Source organism: Hemicordylus capensis, chromosome 2, assembly GCF_027244095.1.
Source record: "Hemicordylus capensis ecotype Gifberg chromosome 2, rHemCap1.1.pri, whole genome shotgun sequence".
NCBI lineage: Eukaryota > Metazoa > Chordata > Lepidosauria > Squamata > Cordylidae > Hemicordylus > Hemicordylus capensis.
Window position 1 is genome coordinate 15001987 of NC_069658.1, and position 16204 is coordinate 15018190.

Sequence of the window (16204 nt, forward strand, 5' to 3'; positions counted from 1 at the left end):
ATCTCCTGCCAAGAGAGAGGGGCACTACCTTATTTATTTATTATTTATAAATCAAATTTGTACACTGCCCCAAACTTCCGTCTCTGGGCGGTTAACGAAAGCATAAAACAAGTTAAAATATATACAAAAACTTAAAACAATTTAACAATTTTAAAATCACCTAAAAACCGTAACTTTTTAAAGAACTGAAAAAGCTTGGGTGAAGAGGTGGGTTTTCAAATGCTTTTCAAAAATTGTCAGAGATGGGGAGGATCGTATCTCAGTAGGAAGCGCATTCCACAGTCTCGGGGCAGCAACTGAGAAAGCCCGTCCCCCTTCTCCTATCTTCTTCACGTGAGTTTGCATAGGTCTGAGACTGCTTATGAGTGAGGTGTCCGTTCCTTTGTTACCATCAGTATTAGGATGACGAACTTTTATATACTGCTTTTCAAGAAAAAAATTCTCATGGATCACATGTCTCTCTCAGCCTAACCTACTTCACAGAGTTGTTTTGAGGAGAACACACAAGTATGTAGTACACCGCTCTGGGCTCCTTGGAGGAAAAGTGGGATATAAATGTAGTAACAACAACAACAACAACAACAACATAGATGAGCAAACTTTCAGCCAAGAAAATTCCAAGATGCTATTTTCTCTGTAATTTTGTTTTCTTAGTACAAGATTCTTTTAAACCTTTCTGGTAGTTTTGTCTTCTAGTGTTCAGAAGACGACTGGTCTTGCCTAACTAGATGTTTTATAGCAATGATGAGTTAGTATGAGTGATGCCAGCTGGTCTGAAGGAGCAATAATTAAACAGACACCTCAGCTCAAAGTAATTAACCTTCATATAACCAGAGGTCACGGGTCTTTAAAAAAATATCAGGAGACTAATGGCAGAGACCTTCCCTCCTTTCATCTTTCACACTGCTGTTGTGTGTCCCCCTCAACACACATTGCAAAAGGTGGCAAATTGCAACACTCACCACAGTAGGTGTAGATATGGTTTGATTCCAAGAATCTGACTTTTAGGTTGTGCAAGACTGCAGGTTCATGGAGGTAACTTAAAGCTGTCAGGTCATTTTCTCCAACCAAAATATCAGGATTACGCAAGAAGGGAAGCTTGTTGGTTTTAGGATCAATGGGATATTCCAGGACCTGCAACAAAGAAGAAAATATATTGATTATACAAGAACCACACACATCCACAATACTTCTCTGTTTCCAGAACTTGACACGGTTATGGATTTTAGCATCCTAAATGGGAAAACGTTTTGAAAGGGAAATTTAATGAAAGCTGGGTTCATTCACAGAACTGGTTGTCACAGAGAAAACAATTTTATTAATTCAGTGCAAGATATTATACCTTGCCTGTTGCCACTTAAGTGATTTAGAGGGCTGTCATCCAAAGAAAGAAACCATAGCCATATGATCAATCATCCAACTAATCTCATATATTTTCAAAATAAAATGCCTACTCTATTTTTGGAGGGATGCTGATATGTGTCACAGCAGACGTTTTAGCTTAGGCAACCCTACAATGGATCTACCATAAGATAAATAAGTTCGGGCCCCTGCCACTGGAATTTACCCCCTTCATTTACTGTGGGCCTGGACCCTGCTTCCTTTCTATTTATTCATTTATTGTTAGATTTCCATACTGCCTTTTATGAAAACATCTTCAAGGCGCTTTACAAAACATTTAAAACAACTTAAGACTATAAAACAGTTACACAATAAAAATATTAAATTGGAATATAAAAATACAAGTCTAATTAAAAGTTTAAAAAACACACACACTAGGACCATAAAATACAGAGCAGCAGCAACAAAAACAACACTCATACAAAAGCCTAGATAAAAAGCTAAGACTTCACTTGCTTTCTAAAAACTGTGATGGAGACACAGGATGCCTACCGGGAGAGTATTCCAAAGTCTGAGGGCACTAACAGAGAAGGCCCTGTCCTGTGTGCATGACAGCCAAGCCTTCCCCCACTCTGATGAGCTCGTCAAGCGGGCAGAAACCCTTGGGAACAGGCAGTCCCTCAGGTATCCAGGGCTCAAACCATTAAGGGCTTTAAAGGTCAAAACCAGCACTATGAACTGGACCCAGAAACAAATTAACAGCCAATGTAGGTCTTTCAAAATGCGTATACTGTGATCCTAGTTGCTGCATTTTGCACTAGCTGCAGTTTCTGAATATTCTTCAAGGACAGCACCATGTAGAGCATGTTACAGTAATCCAGCCATGACGTGACTAAAGCACAGATAACTGTAGTCCGATCTGCCTTCTTGAAAAAGGGACACAGTTGCCACACTAGCTAAAGCTGTGCAAAGGCACTCCTGGCCACTGCCTCCACCTGAGCTTCCAAAAGCAGATCCAAGCTGTGCACCGACTCTTCCAAAGGGAGTGTAACCCCATCCAGAACCGGTCAAATCCCCTCATCCCGACTGGCTCTCCAACTGACCAATAGCACCTCTGTCGTGCCCAGATTCAATCTCAGATTATTAGCCCAGATCCAACCCATCACTACCTCCAGCCCTCGATTCAGGACATTCACTGCCTCCCCTAGGATCAGGTGATTAGGAGAGACAGAGCTGAATGTCACCTGCATATTGCTGACAACTCAGTCCAAGTCCATGGGTGGCCTCTCCCAGCAGTTACATGTACTGTAGCTGTTGAACAGCATGGGGGACAAAACCGAACCCTACTAGACCCCAAGGCCAATGGCCAAGGAGCTGAGCAGTAGTCCGCTAGCACCACATTCTGGACTCTCCCCCTGAGAAAGAATTGAAGCCATTCCACAGCAGTACCTCCAATCGCTATATCCCTTGAGGAGGGGCAGCAAAAAAACTTACTCTGCCCCTGCCACCTCCTCCCCGCAGGAGGAAGAGGAGCAGCAGCAGCAACAGCTGCCCAGCCCCTTACTCTCCAACACCACTTTTAACACTTCCTATCCATGTCTCCTCCTCCAGGCACAGCCCTACATTTTCATTGGTCATGGCTGTGGTGGGGGCGGGGTTTGCCAGGTACCACCTAAGTGTTTTATACATAGAGATTATACACGTTTTGAGATTTTTAAATATGGCACGCCACCCTCTGCTTGCCTTTTTAAAATAGTGGAGAGGAAACAGAAAAATGGCTCAATTTTAGAGGCTGAGGAATTACAGAAGAATAATGAGATTGGATAGCAAAAGATAAGAGGAAAAAGTGATGGGAGCTGTATAAGGTTTAAAGAGAGGATGTGATAAGAGATAACAGTGACAATGCGATAATGTTAAGGGATAAGACAATACAAAATGAAGCTGTAGCTCAGCGGGAGAGCATCTGTTTTGCACGCAAAAGGTCCCAGGACCAATCCCTACACAGAGCCAGGAAAGACCCCTGCCTGTAACTCCGGAGAGCTGCTGCCAGTCAGTGTAGGCAATACTGAGCTAGATGGACCAATGGACTGATTCACTAAAAGGCAGCTTCATAGGAGAATATTGTAAATATTGTAAATAACAATAAAATCTTATTTGTTATTTCTCTGTGTAAACCGCTCTGAGCCATTTCTGGAAGGGCAGTATAGAAATTGAATTAATAAATAATAACAAAAACAATAATGAAGGAAAACCCTGCATTCATATTATCTAAGAGCAAGAGGAAAAAGCAATAGTGATAATTCACAAGTATAACATTAGAAGCTTCCATATATACAGGCTGCCTAGGAAAGTAACAATTTCTTTTGCTGGACGTATTTTAAGATAATTTTCTTCGGAATTATGGGACCGAGGGCAGTTATCGATTCCATACCTCTATATAACTCAGCTTTATATATTCATGGTGAGGCAATGCAATCTATAAGAACTAAGGGTGTGCATGGAACCAGGGAGACCCGGGGGGGGGGCTCCTTTAAGGCACGGGGAGGGTGTCCTTACCTGCCCCGCCGTGCTTCCCCCTCCGGTGCTGCTTCAAAAACCACCGGCGTGGGGCAGATGTATACCCTCTTGCTGTCCCGGTCAGCATAATACCGGAAGTGGCCCAAACGTGGAAGTGGCCCCTGCACCTTAAAGGAGCCCCCCACCCTGCGTTCAAATGCTAATTTCCAAATTGGTTCAGCATTCAAGAGGGTATACAGCTACTCTGCACCAGCGGTTTTTGAAGCAGCACTGGAGGGGGAAGCACAGCGGGTGAGGTAAGAAATCTCTCCCGCGCCTTAAAGGAGCCCCCGCCCCCGTGTTCCAATGCCGGTTTCTGAACTGGTTCGGTATTCTAGGAATAGAACACAGGACCGGTTCGTGCACATCACTAATAAGAACACAGCTCAAAATTAGTAGCTACTAGGTTCGGAATGAGTCACAGCTGAATGGGGAGGGAGGCTGCTTAATGTGTTCTGAAAGTGAGTATTATGTGGTGTCACCTTTGAGTACTGCTCAAATGCGAACTTTGTATGTGACATTTTCTCTCTCTGAGTTTTTTTAAAAAGATAACAGTTGTTCAGGTGTCCACAAGTTTCCAACCAAAGCTGCCCACTCTCAATTCAGCATAGATTCTACATCTTACAGTGGTGATGAAACATGACCCATCAGGCAAATTGCAGGGGAATCTCAAGTTCAGGAAAAGCAACATGGGCCTTTTAAGTGGTGGCACCCCATTTATGGCATGTCCTTCCCAGTGAGGCTCACCTGGCACCATCACTTTGTTCTTTTAGGCACTAGGTGAAGACCTTTCTGTTCACTTAGGAATTTTAAAACTGATTTTAAAAGTTTTAAAAAATTTTAAGTTTTAAAAGTGTTTTGCATTGTATTTTGTATTTTTTGTTGTGTTGTGTATTTTTATTGGATGCTTTTTTAATGTTGTGTTGTAAGCTGCCCAGGGAACAATTTGTTATGGGGTGGCTAAGAAAAATTGTAAATTATTATTATGGACAACGCATTCCCTTATTATTATGGACAGCTCATCCCTCATGAGAGCATGGCCCCAAACAACTGTGGAATGAAGCCAGTCAATGCCTTCCCTGGAAGGAAGTTTTGTTTGTTTTTAACTTCTGGTTCTGTGGCAGAAACTGGTTGAATTTTAAAGTTGGTCTATTTAATCAGACATATTCCATATTTCTATGAGTAAAACCCCTGTTTTCCAACAGGCTGTTTTGATTGTATCCAAGTGTGTTTAATTTCCTTCATTGACTGGTATTTTGTCACTTTACCCACTGGACCCACTTTACCTCCTGCACCCACTGGAAAAGTTATGTTAACTTAGTTTTGAGTGTCTAGTAGAATTGCTCTAAAAACATCCAGGAGACTGAGACATCCCGGCTCCGCTCTTAAAGAATGCCTAATTCAACTCCCCACTCCCTTTGCTTAGCAAACAAAGCAAGAATTCTCCACCCCTTCTCTTTACCTTCCCGATCTAGGCTTGCCTCTCTCTCTGCAAGAGCCCTGCAAGGGCAGAGTTACTGAATTAAACCAAGATTAAACCACGATCATGGGTTCTGACATCACACAAAGCCAAGTTAGGACCAAAAAAACAACAACAACCCTCCAAAATACCCCTTCAAATCCTGAGCCCAGATCATGATTTGACTGCCCAAAATAAACCATGGTTTGAATACTGACACAGGTTCAGACATATAAGCAAATCACAGTTAGGCAAAGTATACCATGGCTCCATGCAATGTCTGAACTCACCCAGAATCTAGCATTCAGGGGCATGCTGGCTCTGGCTTTGAAGATGCCATGAACCATTGTTACCTAACTAGTCAACAACACAGGGGGAAACAAACAGCAAACCCAATCTGGTCTAGTTGCAGGACTGTGTAGATTTCAGGGCGTCCCTGTCTGCACTCTGCATTGTGTGTGGTTTCCTGCCTAAACCAAACAGCTTGCAGGATGAAATGAGCATCCTGGGAGTTTCCTTCCTACTACTCTGATTTGACAAGTAGCCTCTATTTGTCACTTTTGCTGGAGGGACCAAACTGTCAGGGGTTTCAAGGGATTTGTGAAAAATTAATCTAAAGCAGAAGCAGGTCTTGAATATGATATGGAGGTTCCTAGCTTAAACTAAGATGCTTCTCGCCTGCCTCTCACATATCCCTTAAAAATGGAAATAGCACCCTGGGGGAGGTGATAAAGGTGTTTAGAGATAAAAGGAGGAAATATCATGCTGCTTTTGTCTAATTGGAGGTTTGGCTGCAACTGAGCCAAAAAGCTTCACCATATGGCCACCCATATGTTGGATATGTCACAACTCAGGGCCTCATAAAAATCTCCCAGTGAGTTTGCTTGAGTATTTTTAAAAGGCTTTCCCTGTTCTTTAGGGAAAGAGGAGATTTGGATAAAGCAGGTGTGATGTGAAGCTGCATAAATGAAAGACCAAGAATACTTTCAACAAGGAAAGGACCTGCCACCGATGTGTAATTAATTCATTTATTCTTTCTTTTAAATGATAAAGTATTTGTTCTCCTTTTTCCACTCTCATGCTTACTAATAAAGGTGGACGGGCAAGGCAGAGTGGCCCAGTTCAGCTTTAATGTTTCCTGATCTCTTGAGCGTTGTTAGCAGAACACCACAACTCCCTCTCCCTTCCATTTTCAGAGCTAGCCCTGATTTGGTACTATATTTGCACTGGTATAACATTAACCATGGTTGGCTCGAATCATTTTATAAATCCACTTCTAACCATGGCCAGGAATACAATTGTGGTAAACTATGGCGGATTAACGTAGTAGCAAATGTAGCATTTGCTACGGGATGCGCGTTTTCAAGGGCCCCGCAAGCCTGGCTTCCAACTGGGAATTAAAGTTAAAACTTTACCTGTTTTATTTGTTCCATGTTAGATAAAATATCCCTTTTCTGCTAAATGTGCTTTTTAAGAGAAGGCCCAGCACAGCATTTTCCAGTGGCTGTTGCTGGTGCCTACCACATAGGAACATAGGAAACTGCCATATACTGAGTCAGACCATTGGTCTATCTAGCTCAGTATTGTCTTCACAGACTGGCAGCGGCTTCTCCAAGTTTGCAGGCAGGAATCTCTCTCAGCCTTATCTTGGAGAAGCCAAGGAGGGAACTTGAAACCTTCTGCTCTTCCCAGAGCAGCTTCATCCCCTGAGGGGAATATCTTGCAGTGCTCACACATCAAGTCTCCCATTCAGATGCAACCAGGTCAGACCCTGCTTAGCTATGGGGACAAGTCATGCTGCTACCACAAGACCAGCTCTCCTCTCCACATTTTTCTTTTTAGAGTGTGAGCCCTTTGGAGACAGAGAATCATCTATCCACTCTTTATTTTTCTATGTAAACCACTTTGAGAATTTTGATTGAAAAACAGTATATAAATGTTCACTGTTGTTGTAGTAAGTGTGAGTTTGTGGCTCCAGAATATAGCAAATGAAAAAATTGAATTACTTTACTATGCAAGTAAATAATTTATGTTTTAATATTTATGTGCATTTTTTAAAATTTAGGGCCCCTTTATAACATATGCTACAGGCCCCGGACTAGCTTAATCCAGCCCTGGCCGTAAAGTGGTAAAAGTGTCAGATGAGCATTGGTGTGTGTGTGTGTGTGTGTGTGTGTGTGTGTGTGTGTGTGTGTGTGAGTGAATGCAGCTTTTATCAGTGCAGATCAACCAGAACTGGCTCTCAAAATGAAGGCAAGGGAATGTGAAGGAAAGGCTTCTTTAAATCAAAGGCCAGAGCTTTCCTTTATTCTAAGCGCCATTTTGAGCCTTCTCAGGCTCATGCAGCAGCCTACTGTCTTTCAGGTAACTCCCGTGTAATTTCCTGATTGGTGGAAACAGCCAAAAGAGGGAGAATGGGCGGGACCATTGCCTAAAATGGTTCCCCATTGTTCAGCAGAATCTTTGAGCCATGGAGTAAATAGTTTCCTATGGTTTGGGCCAGCACGCCTTGTCAACTTTCAAAAACCACCTGAGCCATTTCTCCAACATGCAGGCCAGATAGTGCATTTGTAACTAAGACTCTTAGGGCCCTGTCAGAAGAAACTTAGAGCCATGGAAGCTTCTAACCAAGTATCCAAAAACAAGCAGAGAATTCCCTGGATAATTAATCTAAAGCAGAAGCAGCTCTTGAATACAATATGGAGGCTTGTATTCAGAGAATTCACAAGGAAATTTTCTCCCACAAGGGAGTGCGGGCAGCATTACTGATAGGATTGAAATGGATTATAGGGCAGTGATGGAGTTGCAAATTCAGAAGCGTAAGCGCTCTCCATGACAGCCCCCATGGCCATGCCCACCCCAACTGCCAGAGAAGCCAAAAAGTACCGGTGCTCCATCCCTGTGTCTCCCCCGCCCACTACACCCCTGCTCTAGGGGCACAGTGAGTCCAACTGGACCCCGGGGCATCCATGGCAGGGAATGGATGTGTGAGCACACAGAACATTCCAAATCTCCTAACCATGGTTAAGAGCTCAGGAACTATCTTACAGATACACAAAGTTTGTGTGCTAAAATGCTCTAAAACTCTTACATAGGAAGCTGCCACATACTGAGTCAGGCCATTTGGTCCATCTAGCTCAGTATTGTCTACACGGACTGGCAGCGGCTTCTCCAAGGTTGCAGGCAGGAATCTCTCTCAGCCCTATCTTGGAAAAGCCGGGGAGGAAACTTGAAACCTTCTGCTCTTGCCAGAGTGGCTCCATCCCCTAAGGGGAATATCTTACAGTGCTCACTTAAATGTGTGTTCTCTCACATATTTAAACAAAAGCTATTAATGTGACTTTGTCTGACATAAAACTATTAGAGGCCTGCAGGTTAGTGCTTTTGCTGGCAATTTCCAAGACACATCACCATTGCTGCCTCCAGCTGACTTGAACAGCAGTCTTCCAAAGAACCTCCTTTCTCTTCTATCTCTCCTCATCCTCTCTTTGCTCTGTGGCCCATATTTTCCTTCTCCTCCTGTTAAGCAGGAGGCTGAAATGTCCCAACTGGTCAATCTGTGTGTCTATGCAATTTCTGTTCTGTAGAACTGAACGCATTTTCCCTGCAATAAAGCTTGAAATATACCACTAAGCAAGCATTCCCCCTAGGATCTAGGGCAAACAGCATCAGTTGTTCCCAGGATACACTGCAGTGTGAATGAACTCTGAGCAGGCTCCAAATGGCAAGGCTATATACAGCCAGCCGCTCATAATTCGATACACTCTGTGGTCGGTTTCAAGAACATCCTGCCAAGAAAACCCAATCCAAAAGATCAACCTCAACATAAACCAGGGAATTAAGCAGCCACACAGATATCTACTTCATTTCTGCTAATCTAAACTTTGTATATTCGTGTGAGCTCCAGTGTGTCCCAGTTCTTCAACACTATCCCAACACTCCTCACCAGACAAGAGCTGGTCTTGTGGTAGCAAGCATGACTTGTCTGCTTAGCTAAGCAGGGTCTACCCTGGTTGCATATGAATGGGAGAATAGAAGTGTGAGCACTGCAAGATATTCCCCTCGGGGGATGGAGCCACTCTGGGAAGAGCAGAAGGTTTCAAGTTCCCTCCCTGGCTTCTCCAAGATGGGGTTGAGAGAGATTCCTGCCTGCAACCTTGGAGAAGCCGCTGCCAGTCTGTGTAGACAATACTGAGCTAGATAGACTAATGGTCTGACTCAGTATATGGCAGCTTCCTATGTTCCTATTCCACACTGGCAGCACAGGAATCAAGGCTCATATACAGGGCCCTCAATGATGTGGCTCCCATGCAGCTAGAGTTTTTCTGCAAGAGGCTCCCATGCAGCTGGGAGAATGCTTAAATGTCCCAGCCACACGGGCAGAAGCCATGAAAGTGGGCACTCTGCCAGCATGCCGTGCAAACCAGCTCTTATATAGGAAGAAAGCAAGTTAAACTGGCATGCCAATTCCAGAATTCATCCTGCCTTCTCTGAAGGAAGATGAATTAATTGCAAAGGCTCATCATGGGGGGAAAACACACTGGATCTGACAGCATGAAGCAGAAGACAAATGCAACTATTTCAGACTGAGACAACAGGGCATATCAATGATTTTATATAAAAAGAGAAATATTGCTCAAAAATATGCTCACAAGTCGTCAAGGACAAAAGAAGATTACTGCAATTTTCTGCAATTATGTTAAGCCTCCCCCAAGGACTGACATGGTCCTCTTAAAATATTTCTTTATAGAAAGACTAACACATTTTTATCCTCACAATCTTGCTTACCTGGCTGTACAGAGAATGACAGGGGTAGAACAATACCACCACATAAGCTTTTTTGCATACCTGGATTTACCTCTGAAGTGACTTGGCAACTTCGGTTAACCAATAAGAACATAAGAACAGCCCTGCTGGATCAGGCCCAAGTTCTATCTAGTCCAGCTTTCTGTTTCACACAGTGGCCCACCAGAAGCCTCTGGGAAGACCACAACCAGGAGATGAACGCATGACCATCTCTCCTGCTGTTGCTCCCCTGCAACTGGTATTTAGAGGCATCCTGCCTCCGAGGCTGGAGGTGGCCTATAGCCACCAGATTAGTAGCCATTGATAGACCTGTCCACCATGAATGTCTAATCCCCCTTTAAAGCCATCCAAGCTAGTGGCCATCACCACATCCCATGGCAAATAATTCCATAGATTAATTATGTGCTGTGTGAAAAAGTACTTCCTTTTGTTGGTCCTAAATTTCCCGATGTTTCATGGGATGGCCCCTGGTTCTAGTGTTGAGAGAGAGGGAGAAAATTTTCTCTGTCCACTGTCTCTACGCCATGCATAATTTTATATACTTCTATCATGTCTCCCGGTAGTCACTTTTTTCCAAAGTAAGGAGCCCCAGATGCTGTAGTCTTGCCTCATAAGGAAAGTACTCCAGGTTCCTGATCATCTTGGCTGCCCTCTTCTGCACCTTTTTGAATTCTACAATATCCTTCTTAAGATATGGTGACCACAATTCATTAGTAACAAATTCTTCATTTGCCTTTATCATATACAGTCATTTAGTATGATTCTTGACACAATGCCCAGAATTATTCAGCCTTATCTCACAATTTACTGCAAAGCCATCTTGCTACGAAGGGAGGAGAGACAGAGATTAAAGAGCACATGTAAACCCCTGCTCTTGGGGGTCTCTCTTTTTCTCCTTGTTATGTGGGTTTTATTTGTTTTCAAGTTGGGATCCATGGAGGTTTTATAGTTCAACCCTCCAGACACTGCAGGAACTGCTAGAGCAAAACTATGGAAACAAAATTTGGGCAAAACCACCTATTTGCTTAAAACAGAGATAATTTGCTACCAGAACCCTTAAATAAAAGAGAAACACTAAAAGGCTGCACAAAAATTAACACACACATTGACATTACTGCTCCCTCCCACACTTTAAATATTGTGCTAAATTATTTCTCTTCAAATACATAACATAGAAATAAATAGCACGAGCATTCAGATCAGATGCATTTCATCTGCTTTTGAAGCAGCAACAGCTGTGCCCTCTGCTTCCACAGCCAGATCCATCTCCAGAAGCAAGACCCTTTGGGAACTGCAAAGTCACAATCCAAGCATCTCTCCACCCCTCAAACACTCCAGTCTCTAATGTGCTCTGTTGCAAGCAAGCCACAAAGGACATAATTAGCATCACCTGAGATCTATCCAGTAGGACCCAAGCAGAAACTCCCACTAACTGGTTTCAGAAAATATCACAAATGTCCTTGCCAAAGCCTGAACTCCTGGCTCTTGGATCATCTGGGAAATTTCGGTATAACTCTTCCAAAGACAGCTGCAACTCTAGGTTATTAGAAAGTGCTTTCCTGTACTGGCTCACCTGTGCAACCAACTAAAATAGCAGGCAGCTTAGGTGATAAGATTGTAAGGATTCTGTTCCAGCAGGGTTCCCAACCTTGGGTCCCCAAACATCATTGATTACCCACAACAAACTGGCCTTATCAATACAGGATTACTGCCCTTTTTCCTGTGCCTCCAAGCTAAATATTTACATTTACTTGTATTAAGGCTGTATTGATGTCTGCCTCTCAACCACTCTCTGGCTCAGCAAGAGAGAGACAAACAAAGATGGCAGAACTCAGAGAATGTATTAGAAAACGAGAGTGGCTACATTACAGTTAAGAAAGTGGTTGGGGATGAACGTGTGAAAGGTAAGCCTGCTTGGCTTCTAGTGTCTTACTGTGAGATTTAACTGTTTGCTCTGGCAATTCCAAGAGGCAGCTAAAACCCTGAAACTAGCAAGAAATCCTCAGTCACACTTCTTGATCAAAAAATGCACTCACCTGACATGCCAACAAATCTTGGATCAGCCTTGAAAAGAGCATTACTCCAGGTCAGTCAAGGAACACATGCCACATGTGGGTCCTGATGGCCCTAGGCCTCCCAAGTCAATGCTCCATGCACTGACTTTGCATGGAAACTCCAATACACTGAAGCCCAAACTCTCATTCATTTACCTGGCAGAGTAACATGCACAAGCAGCAGTGATGGTTCTTTGAATTATTCACAATGTCCTTGGAGTCTACATTCAGCTTACAGAAGCTACATGTGTTAACTGGTTGAGTACTACTATACAGCAAATACACTCCTGAGCAATTCAAAAATTAATAGTTCATTAGAAACAAGTAAATAATTCCAAGTAGAACTAATGGAGCCTGTTTTCCATTTCTGTCAACACTGAAGTCACATAAAGGGTTTACAATTAAAACCATTTAATGGTATGTGATTACCATTCTCAGTTTCTCTGCATTTTTTTCCAAAATATTAAAGGGGAAAAGGTTTGTAATGTGCCTAACCTTTATTATAAATATGTATGACCACCATTTTTCAAGATGGCCAATTGTAATGAAAGGAGACCCACCAGGATACCCTAGGAACTCATCTTATGTGCTCTTAATATGGTTTGTATTGGACTGTCAACATGAGTTCTAAAAGGGTGGTACTTCGATTGGCTGCCTTTTTCCCCCCAAGATGGCAGATGGGATTTTAAAAATTCCCTCACTAGCATGACCCAAGACCCCTTCTCATGCGCTGTGGATTTGGTCCATATTAGACGGTGAGCACAAAAGTTACAAGTGGGACGGACACACACACTCTTAAGTCTCATAAGCTTTCTACCCTTCAGAAAGCAGGCCAAAAAAAATCTGTACAGTATTTACCCAAATAGAAAACTATCCCCTTAAAAAGTAGAGGTTATACTTGAATATACAGGTTATACCTGCATTTACTTGAAAGAAACAGGACTCTGAATTTGAGACCACCTCCTGATTTCTAATATCAAAAAACTTGGGGAAAACCTAGTCTTCAATTCCAGTAAATACAGTAGTTTCTATTGCTATTTCACCAGTGAAATGGGTTCAACACTATAAGTTCACTAGCCCCTTGCATGTCAAGACAAATGAACACTTGTCATTATAATCAGTTCTGTACCTGTCCTCATTAGCAGAAACATATGCATCAAATACTTCTCAAGTGTTCTACTACAATGTCAGCTTCCAACCATTTCTGAGAGACTGTATACTTAAATTTGCTACATTTCAGCTTCACAAGGCTAGGCAGCCTATTTATGTACATGCAAATTGGGCTGTGGTACAATCAGTACACCTTATTGGTCATTACCTGTACCTTTGCTGATGGTACAGAGATTAAGAATCTAATGGAACTTTTAACATCTTTTTCTACTTCAAAAAGCATCCGCAGAGAGAGATTTGGATCAGGTACCGTATTTTACGGACTATAAGACGCTACGGACTATAAGACGCACCTTAATTTTAATCCAGTTTTTCAGAGTTTTAAAATATTAAACTGTTAAAACATATAAGACGCACCTGAATTTTGGCGGATATTTTTCGAGGAAAAAAGTGAGTCTTATAGTCCATAAAATACGGTAAATCAGGTAAAGAGATTTGGTAAAAGGACTCTTACCACTTGCTAGCCTCTCTGCAAATTTCCCGATTTAAATTGTCCTCACCAAAGCCAATATTTGCCACATAGAGGAAAGCTTCTTCTAAGTAATGCTTCTTCTAAGATAATGACTGATATGACAAGTGTGTGCATTATCTAACAAGAAGTTCTGGTTCACTATAATTTTAATTAATAATTACCACCTCCACAAATTAGCCCGCTTGTGCCTCAAAAGTTCACACATCTGCCATCTTGAATTGGAGTAGATGACATCACAAACTATGCCGTTGAGGTGTCACTATGTGTCCCTACAATTGTGCCACATTTGGTCCAAATCGGTCCAGGCATTAGGAAGTTGATAGTGGGGGCACACACAAAAAGCTGGGTGATCATCATCCCTATCCTACTTCTGTCCCAGTTCAATTATTGCAATGTACTCTATGCAGGGACAACCCTGAAAGCGTTCACAAGTTTCAGAAAGCAACTGCCATATCATCATCATCCAACACAAAATGTTCAGTTTATACGTATATTGGCATGGGGACAAACACATTTGATGATATCTGATGTAAAAACAAAGCATGAGGCCAGGAGTGATGCAAGGACATCTCACAGGGGACAGTCTCCTGCTTCTTTTGCAGGGACCCAAAGCTTATTTTAGAATGCGCACATCCCATTCTTTATTCATTTAAACTGGAAAATACTGGCCTGGGGCAGCACGCACGATAGCGTCTTACACAAAAATAAAATGGGCTGGACACTATGGTAGGATGTCTTGTAGGTGATAGTGTGGTAGGTGTATATTTTATTTTTGAATGCAAGTTTATTGCAGATCCAAGACCACATCATTCCAATATTGTTCCAGTTATACTGATTACCAATTTACTTAATGGTCTGGGACCAAGTTATCTCAGGGTGTTCTCTTCTCACTCCTCTTGGGTGTTCCATGTAAGAATATAGGCCTTGCTGATGGCGCCCCCACCATCTGCAATATGTCAGGTGGCAACATGAGCTAGGGTCTTCTTGACTGCAATGCTTATGTTGTGGAATACTCCCCCACAAATTGTTTCATATGTCCCATTCACTGTTGATATTCCAGTGTGTGCCCAAGATTTGACTTGTAAAGAAAGCCTTTGGGCTCACTTAATGTGGTCTATAGTTTTACTGTTATGGTTTCCAGTTTTTTAGTAATCTATTTTGTATTGATTGCTTTTAGGTTTTGTGATTAACTGCCTTGAAAGGCACAGCATACAAAGGCACAGTATACATATTTTAGCAAAACTAACAAGGACATTTGCTTTTTGCTTCAAAAGTACCGGGCAGTGCCTAGAGACTAGAAATGTGCAAGCACATTTTGCCAGTCACGAATACTCTTGCATTATATGCAACTCTTAGAATTTTGCAGTGCTCCACAGAATTGTACAGCCACTCATGTCCTTTCTCCAGGACTTATACAAAATTGTAGAAGAGGCAGTGCAACCTGTTGCACAAGATTCAGCAAAAATTAGCGAGTGCACCATGTTGTGTTAGAGCTAAAGCAAGATTTGTCACTAGTGCAAGAACTAGTCTGGAACAGAGGTTATTCTCTTCACATGGCCTCTTTCCACTTTATCCTCACGCCAGCACAACACTTTGCACTTTATCCTCACACAGCATTATGTGAGAGCTACATTATTCTGGATGCTGCCCATTGTTTTTCCTCATATGAAAAATGTCATTAACTAAAACTTGCATATGATTAACATCTCCCTAATCGGGCAACTGTCCTCTTAAATCCCAATTTTCTGCCCTTCCTCATGGATTTGTAAATCTAGACAGTTTTCATCATTTTCCTGGGTCTTGTGACATGTCAAAAGCATTGAACCACATGGTCATGCAAGGGATACTGATGAAGAAAAGCTGTCCAAGGTAATCCTTTGAACACAAACATTTCAGAATAGATATCGTGACAAGATAGTGTAAGACCTATATTTCACAGGATACAGAGATTCAGGGATCCTACACAAAGGTTCAAAGATGCTTCATACCTTTTTTTTCCTACATAGAAGTGATGTTCTGCATAGAAGAGTTATAACTTGTGTAGTGCCTCTTCAAAAGGGACAGGAAAAAATTTAAACATGTGATGAAGGCTACTTGGGGGAAAATGCTTTTTCAGCACTCCTTCAAAAACAACAAAGACAGGTAGGCAGACCTGAAGTAGACAACTTTAAACAAAAGCAAACAGGGTGACATACCGTTTCATCTTCAAGTTTCAGGTGTAGGGTTCTATCTCCTTCTTTGTAATCTTTGATTATTTCTGCCGATTTCCAGACTTCCTCTGGGTCAGGAATCCAGACTCTTGTGTACTGCATAGGGAGAAGAAATAGGAAACTATTTAGATCAAGA

At 42.3% G+C, this 16204-nt stretch overlaps 1 protein-coding gene across 5 annotated transcripts in view; it reads right to left on the reverse strand.

Moving 5' to 3' along the window:
• The window catches only part of MYO5B (myosin VB), a 390467-nt gene that overhangs the window by 250511 nt on the left and 123752 nt on the right, over window positions 1–16204 (reverse strand). For 4 of the 5 annotated variants that reach the window (XM_053303356.1, XM_053303361.1, XM_053303354.1 and 1 more), the window contains exons 2-3: window positions 16054–16164; window positions 963–1134 (exon numbers count right to left, since the gene is read on the reverse strand). In XM_053303356.1, the coding sequence (XP_053159331.1) occupies window positions 963–1134; window positions 16054–16164 (283 nt within the window). Of the gene's footprint in view, window positions 1–962; window positions 1135–8767; window positions 8786–16053; window positions 16165–16204 lie in introns of those variants that run through there. The other variant, XM_053303357.1, reaches the window with a different exon arrangement.